This window comes from Dendrobium catenatum, unplaced genomic scaffold (assembly GCF_001605985.2).
Source record: "Dendrobium catenatum unplaced genomic scaffold, ASM160598v2 fragScaff_scaffold_156, whole genome shotgun sequence".
In the NCBI taxonomy this organism is placed as follows: Eukaryota; Viridiplantae; Streptophyta; class Magnoliopsida; order Asparagales; family Orchidaceae; genus Dendrobium; species Dendrobium catenatum.
In genome coordinates, this window is record NW_021318618.1 from 1,341,723 (window position 1) to 1,350,421 (window position 8,699).

General features: G+C 35.8%; 1 protein-coding gene across 1 annotated transcript; it reads right to left on the reverse strand.

Moving 5' to 3' along the window:
* Positions 1–48: 48 nt before the first annotated feature.
* Positions 49–8,699, reverse strand: LOC110108485 (NAC domain-containing protein 76-like). Its single transcript, XM_020839154.2, is given in 4 exon segments — positions 49–105; positions 107–361; positions 7,073–7,344; positions 8,531–8,699. Coding segments are annotated over 4 exon segments (753 nt in total).

The following is an 8,699-nucleotide window of genomic DNA, read 5'->3' on the forward strand; positions in this document are numbered from 1 at the left end:
GACCGGAAGCAAGTAGCTTATCCAATATAGACCAATCTCCAGTTAACTTCATGAGATTGTGAGAGCACTCGAGGTCAATGGGAGAGATGAAGGAGGAGGCGGCGGCCATGGCAGCCGAGGACTGATCGGAGCTGAGAAGCTGAGGAAGATGCATTGTGTTGTTGTTGTTGTGGTTGTTGCTGAGAAAGGAGAAGTGATCAAATGAAGGGTGAGTTTGGGGTTGGGGAAATGAGTTGGGGCATGGTGGAGCTTTGAAGAGATTGAGATTGGTTTCTTGAGGGAGGATTTGATCAGAAGGGATGTTATTGCATTTGTAGAGGTTTTTTTTCTTGAAGACCCTGCAAACAACCCAGCTATCTTCCTGCAGAGAGGCAAATTGAGTCATTTTAATGTTGGATTTAAGGCATGTTTTTGAACTTTTTTGGATAAAAAAAAAAAAAAAAAAAAAAAAAAAAAAAAAAAAAAGAGTGCTGATGGTGCTAACAACGTTAACGCTCAGAATCATGTACTTTCTTGATGTTAGGAGAAAAAAAAAAAGGTAAAATTATGCACGTAAAAATAAGGATTATAATTTCATCAAGCATTGTATTATTTAAAATTAAAGCTTTCTCATTTCACATGCCAAAACTTTCTCTCATTTAGCATGTCAAAAATTTTTCTCTTGAATTCTTATGCATATTACATGCAAAGATGCTCTGGATTATATAAAAGATTTGGGGGATTATATATATGATGTAATTTTTTATCTTACTAAAGTGATGACATACCCTTTTAGTTAGAGTTTCATGATGCATGGAGAAAAAGAATTCTCTCGTATAAAGTAATTTTCTCGTTGGTAAAACGGTGGACAATAACAGAATTAGTAAGATCAAGAGATTTTGTGGCTTTAACTCTAATGTTCTTCCTATTAAGTATCTTGGCACTCCTCTCTTTAAAGGTAGAAAGAATAAATTTTTATTTGACAATATCTTTTCTATTTTACATAAGAAACTGACTACCTGGTCTTCTAACTTTCTTTCTTTTGGATGTAGGTTGGTGCTTATTAAGAGTGTTTTATGTTCTATTCCTATTTTTATCTTTCACACTTTGCTACCCTCCTCCAATGTTTGCATTAATATTAGACTGGAAAGACTTATTAATAAATTTTTTTGGGGTGCTAAAAACAACAAGTCTTGCATCAATTGGATTAGTTGGAAAAAAATTTGTGGTGTTTATAAGGAGGAAGGGCTTGGTTGCAAGAATATTCTTAACACTGTTCAGGCTTTCTCTCATAAATTATGATTTGATTTTCGTTCTAATGATAGTTTGTGGGCACAGTTTATGAAGGCGAAATACTGTAAAATGCGTAACCCTTTGGTGTGTCACTATAAATCTTATGACTCTTTTGTGTGGAAAAGGCTTTGTAAGATCAAATGGGAAGCTGAATAGTACATTCAATGGGGGCTTGGTAAAGGTGATGTTTCTTTCTGGCAAGACAATTGGCTGGGTATATTTTCTATCGATTGTTTTCTTAACACCCATACTATTGAAAATGTTAGAGTTAATCATATCATTTTATTGATAATGGTAATTGGAACACTAGCAAACTTTTGGATGTGGTTCCTCTTGACATTGTGAACATGATTGTGCAAATCCCGTTACAACTTCAAATCAAGGACAAAATCCTATTTAAGCTCTCTCCTTCTGGTAATTAATTTTAACTTTAAAAATGTTTGGGAAGCTATTAGGATTAAAGATGTTATTGATCATAATTTTGAGTCTCTCTGGCATAAACCCGTTCCTTTATCTTATTCTATTCTTGCTTAGATATGCATTAAAGGTTATCTTCCTGTGGATGAAAATTTGTGGAAAAAAGGTTTTTCATTTCCTTCTAAATGCCAGTGTTGTTTCAGTATCGAAAGTATCAAGCATGTTTTTATAAACAGTGAGATTGCACATAAGGTTTGGCTTCACTACTGTAATCTTGCCAATATTTTGGTGCTTAATGCTAATTGCAATGTTGTTGATATTCTTAAAGTTTGGTTTATCAAACCTAAAGGCCATATTTTGACTCTTATGCCTATATTGATCTTTTGGTATCTATGGAAGGCTATGAACGATTCTAAGCACAATGAAATTAAGATGGATGCTAGCTATTCATATTATTGATAATGTTAGGAACAAAATCCTTCAGCTTATTTCTTTTAAACTTATTTCTGCTAAAAACTTTAGAAATTGTACTATTTAGTCTAACTACTTTGGCATTCAAAATACCAGTTCTGACATTATTAAGGCTGATCGTGTGGTGAGATGGTTTAAATCCCCTTTACCTTATGTTAAGCTTAACTCGGATGGCTCTGTTGGCTCTAATTAACAATGCTGGTATGGGCGGTATTATTAGGAATTCTTTGGGTATTCCTATTGCTATTTTTTCTGACCCTTTAAACCGTTGTTCTGTTATTTTGGCTGAGCTTCAGGGTTCGTCTCATGGCTTAAATATTTGTGTGAGGCTTGGTATTCAGCATGTGATGATTGAGGTGGATGCTAAACTCCTACTTCATATTATTAAGGATGGTAACGCTGGTAATCCTCATGATTTTTACACCATTCATAAGATTAGAATGTATATGTCGAATCTTATTTTCTCTATCTCTCATATTTATCGTGAAGGTAATGCGTGTGCGGATTGGTTAGCCAAGCATAATTCTCATAGTGATATGTATCAGGAATTTAATGTGAATAATCTTCCTCTATTCCTGAAAGGTCTTATTAATCTGGAAAAAACTGCTCTTCCTTACCTGCGGCATGCTTGATTTCTTTTTTGATTGTTTTTTGGGGGTTTTGATGAGGTTTCCTATGCTGTTCACTTTTCCTGATCTCTGTTTCTATTTGGATCTTTACTGTTTTGGTGTTGTGGATCGTATGGGTTATTCCGTTGGGTATTTTTTTGGTTTGGAGGTTGTTGACTGTGGGTTTCTGGCTGGGGTTGTTGTGGATGCCTCCTGGACTGCGTGGCATGCTGGCAGTTGGGTTTTGGATAGGGTGTTGCAAGTTTGGTTGAATCTGGGTTGGCTGTCTATTTATCACTATAGTTTTTTCTGTTGTTTTGGCATTTTTTCATTTTTCTGACATTATGCTGAAGGTGTTTTTGGATGGGATCAGGTCTTTATGTTTGGCTGGTTTGGTCTTGCTGCGACAGGAGTTGTGGTTAGTGACTCGTTTTGCTTTGGATTTCTGTGTGCTGGAAGGGCCTTTTCTTTCTCGTACTCAACCTTGTTTTGTCAATGTTTCTGATCCTACAATTAAGAGTTTGTATGGGTTTGATATGGAAAACATTATGGTTGCTTTGAGGGATTTCCTGGAGATCGTTATGGCTGGCAGGGATTTACTTATATTTTTTCGGCCATCAGGAAATTTTTTCCTGTTTTTATTATTAGGCTTGCTGATTGGAACTAAATCTTTGGTTATATTTGTCTGGTTACTATCTATTTGTCTAATTGGCTTTTTTTGAGATTCCCTTACAGGATTACTTTACGGAGCTTCATTGACTGCAAGGATTTTTGGGTTAGTTTTTCTCTTTTTGCCTTCCATTTTCTACACTTTTTTTGCAGGAAGAATGAGCTAAACTGGACCAATCTGCTCTTCCTTTTTTGGGTGCTGCCTACTTGCAGCCCGAGTATTACTTTATTTTATTTTGTAATCTTAGAAAAAGGAACCACGGGTTCTTAAGTTTTATTTTCCATTTTCTTGTAGCTCTTTTGAGCAGTGGCGAGCTGGAGGATCCTTCTAAGGATTTTCTAACCGGTTTTTTAAAATTAACGCGTAGGCCCCTCTGCGGGTTTTAACTAAAAAAAAAAAATGAATTCTCCCGTAGAGCTATAAAATAAGAAATTTGTTATTTGAAAAAAAAATCTCTCGTAGAGCTATCTCTTAGAAGAGCTTGACAATTGGAAAGAGAGGAGACCACTAGTACTTGGAGCTAGGGGTGCAAACGAGTCGAGTCGAGCTCGAGTCAGGGTGTGTTCGAGACGAGCCTGACAACCAAAACCCGAGCTCGAGCTCGAGCTCGAACTCGAGTCGAGCTCAAAATCCGAGCTCGAGCTCGACTCGTCGTCAAATCGAGCGGCTCGTCGAGCTCGCTATCGAGCCCGTCGTCGCAGTTCCGCCCGAGACCTCAGTTCCGACTTCATCCGCAGTTCCGCCCACCGTCGTCGCGCCCGTCCGTCGCACCATCCGTCGTCGCGCCCTCCGTCGCGCCAGTCCGCCATCAGCTCGTTGGCAGAGCTCGTCCGACGTGTTCTTGAGCTCCGTCGTCGCGCCCGTCCGCCATCAGCTCGTTGGCGGAGCTCGTCCGACGTGTTCCGCTCTGCCGTCCCGAGATGAGCTCTGGATGTCGTCGTCCAGAGATTGTCGAGCAATGGATGTCGTTGTCCAGAGATTCGACGACCAATGGATGAGCTTTGCCGTCAAGATCAAGATCAGTCGCATTCGGCCTTTGTCCCGAGCTCGTCTGCCGTCGAGAAACGAGATCCGCTTGTGCCGTTGTTTTGGATTTTCAGCTCGCGATATTTGGATTTCCCGCCCATGAGCTCCGCCAACGGGCTGCTCGTCGAGCCGACGAGTCGAGTCCGACGTATGTTCGAGCTCGAGCTCGATTAGCCGTCGAGCTCGAACTCGTGTTCGAGCTCGACTCGCGAGCTCGATAAGCTCGACTCGTCGAGCCCGTTACCGAGTCGAGTCCGAGTCGGCTCGCGAGACGACTTGACTCGGTTGCACCCCTACTTGGAGCCGATTATAAATAAGACCCGTGATAACCTTGGCTTGATGTAGTAAATATACAACATATAGAGTGCATTACATGAGGGGAATTGGAAGAATTAGTATTGATATATTCTTTTGGCCGGCAGGCCCATAATCGGTGGGCAACGAAGGTCGAAAAAACTGTAGTCGGTGACAGTGTTCGGAAGGGTTGTAGTCGGTGGGTGACGGAGGTCAAAAGATTGTTCATCAGCAAATGAAGGTCGGAAGGATCATAATCTGTGTTCTATGAAGGTCAGAAAGACCGTTATTATGCGAAGAAGGTTGGAAAGACCGTAGTCGAAGGGAAACAGAGGTTAGGATAAGGACTGTTATCCGGAGACGAACGTCAAAAGAACTGTAGTCAGCGGGTGATGGAGGTCGAAATGACCGTAGTCGATGGACGACAGTGGTGATCAGAAAGATAGTTGTTTGGCAACGGAGGTCAAAAGGATCGTAGTCGGTGAGCGAAAATGGTCAAAATGACAATTATCTGGCAACGAAGGTCGGAAGGACTGTTATCTAGGATTCATTCAAACTAGGTCATACCCTGTGATTTTTCCCCTTTTCAGAGTTTTCCACGTAAAAATCTTGTTGTCTCTTATAAACGTTATAATCCATCTCTTTTATTTGTTTGTGTACTAGATTTTCTTACGAAACTAAGACGTTAAACTTTATGTTTCTCTATCATCGAAAGTATTATATGATGCAACAAAAAATAATTAAGGAATTAATGAATATCTTATAAATCTTGGGAGTAGGCAATCATAGAGGTGTTGTATATCAAGTTGGAGTCTTTATACATTTTGATGAGCCTCTTTAACACACTTAATTAGAAGTTAAGACTTTATTTTCCTTGCATGCAGGAAGCTAGATTTATCCATTTAGTGATGTCTTGATCTATTTAATTCCATAATTCTTAATTTAAGACATTCTAATGTGATTATCATTAATTAAAATCAATAACTTTTATTCTTATTGTATTTATCTTGCTCTTACACAAATATTTCTTTTAAAATCATTATATGGGAGAAATGGAATTAATTAGCTTAATTTTGTTATGAACTAGCCACTTTCTAAGAATATTATGTTTAAGCCTATATTATAAAAGAAGAAAAGTAAAGTGAGAGATTGTTTTTTATAGAGAGACAAAATTAAAGTTATAATTTTGAGAAGGAGACTACCTATAATTATAATAAAAATATGATGTCATGCAAAATAATTATTTCTACTTTAAAAAGGCCTCATCAAGAGAGAATATCATACTTTGGAGAAGAAAAAAAAAAAAGCAAGATATGTTAAAACCAAAAGTATGATAAGTAATTAAGTAGATATAATGCTATGGAATAAATAAATTTAGGTGATATTCATTCAATGACAATTAGACTCTAATGTACTGATCATGGGATTCTTAACATGTTTCATGATATCCATTATTTTGTGATTCAATATTTTTAAAGAGAATGCGTTCTTTTATTTATAAGTAGTATTTCATTTCATGCATATTTTTATTAATGTTGCTAAGTTTAAATTCATAAAATTTAGTTATAACAATATTTTTAGGTTTCATTTGGGATAGATTTCTTACTGTTTTGTAAAATTATTGTAAAGAAAATAAAATTTTAAAACTATTGTAAAAAATAATGATCATATAAAAATTATAATGATGATTTGAAAAATAAAATAACAAGAAAATTATTCCAAACAAAACTTTAGTCTAGATCCTCAGTTCCAAGTATGTCAAGTTTTGTTGAATCTATGCTTCAATTCAAACGAGGGATGCAGAAGTCAATGGCTATTGTAATGTTCTTTATGGCTAGCCTGCATTCTACCACACAACCAGTCAAGTTTTTACCCAGAAAATACTTAAAAATGTCCAAATGATCATTATAATCATTCATTTAAGTCAATACATGCTCAATAATACTGTCAAGCCACATAATTATCTCTCACCACCTTCTCGTATTCTGTGTTTTACTTATATCTAACAAGTTGTATTGTCTATATTTATATAATGTGTTGAAAATATGTTTCTATCTTACAAGCATTCCTCATCAGTCAATTATAGCTGCTCTGGCTTCATTTGGGAGGACTTTTTAATTGCTTTTTAAAGCAGTTTTTTAGTACTTATAAAGTTTAATTTTTTACTAAAAAACTGCTTTAAAAATAGTAAAAAAACCGTTCTAAATGAAGCCTATATCTTTCTCCATGCATAATTATAATCACAATAGTATAAAATAATGTAAAGTCAGCACTGTAGGTATAATATAAGAGTATCAAATATTTTCATATATACCTGAACATCAGAGGTGTCATCATCAAGTCGATACTCGTGCATGATCCAATCAGTCTTGAGGCCATGAGGTGCTCTTCCAGTGTAAAAAACTAGTGTTTTCCTCATTCCAATCCTCTTTGAATTGCTAAGATGAATGGCTTTATCTCTTCCTGTAGCCTTCCAGAATCCAGCAGTAGTTGCTCGATTGGTTCGAGTTCCTGTAGGGTACTTCTTGTCTTTGTGACTGAAGAAATACCATTCATTTTGAGGGCCACTTCCAATTCTACATTTATCTGTTTTCTCATGAAAATTGCAAGCTAGAAAGTTTAGTTACAATTATCTCAGAAAAATAATATGTAATGAAGGATTATTTACTTTCTTTTCTATCTTATGACACTAATTATAAAGGGAAAATTAGGTTTCAATTAACTGTAGCTATGTCTATGAAACCTTTTCCATGAAAACCTGAAAATTTGTCCTTGTGTGCCTATGATGGTAAATTTTCCATATAAGCTAGATATTGTACCATACACTCATGATAATCCTTAATTATAGGAAAGTTTGTCTTGTCTTTATTTTTCACTAAGTGTAAAATATGGAGTGAAGAAGAGAAATATGCAGATCTAGCTAAGTAAGGGTTCATCTTGTCTCAAGAGAAAAAAAGAATAAGCATAAACACTCTAAGACATAGTTAGGCTTCTCATTTGATGTACATAAACATCTTCTCTCTATGAGATCCTTCAAAAAAATTCAGCATATATCATAATTTTTTTGTCAAAATGACTAAAAACAATCTAAATCTATACTTCTCTAAAATCTGTTTTATATGTACAAGCAACTAAGATCTTAACTACAAACATCTTAACATGAAACTTTTTTAATTATACCTTAAAATGACTTTTAAAGTAAGAAAAAAAAATCTTTTTCACTTTTAAATATGGATCCTAGGTTACGGTGGAACTAAGAATAGCTCAGGGTGCAATTGTCCACACTAAAATCTTTTTTTTTCTTAGAAAAATTAATTTTTCTATTTCATTATAAAATCATACATTTCTTAATCCTATCTTGTCCATCCTGAAAAAAGAGGTTGGTTCAGCCCATATATGGCTCATAACTTCAAAAAAAGCTTCATCAAACACAGAATGATCAACCCAAGGATTTTTTTCCTACGTAAGAATATCCTATCTAATTAGTTGTAAGAAATCTCTTGTTATATAAGCTAAAGCGAATACATTTTCAATATTTTTTTTGAAAAAGAAAAAGTATTTTATAAGATAAAAGTAGCTATCTTTTAGGTTATAAATTGTTATATATCTTCGTACTAAAATTTCTGCAGGTTGAAGATCCTGAGCTAATAGCTTAAGAAAAAAATAAAAAAAAGCTTTTAGCTTGAAGAAACTTCAAACATCAAGACAAAAGGAGAGGACAAAGGGGAATAAGTAAAAAAAATAAAATAGATATAAGCAAAAGAAGCCCAACCATTAAGATCCCAAGGTTCAAGTTTGTTGAGGTCCACATCTCGTATAACGTCGAGATCAATAGCTTCATAAGCCACCTTTTTCCTTAAGTAATAGTATAGAAGCTCTTCTTCAGTGGGGTGGAATCTGAAGCCTGGTGGCACTGCAAGCTGCCCGTTTCCACTATTCAT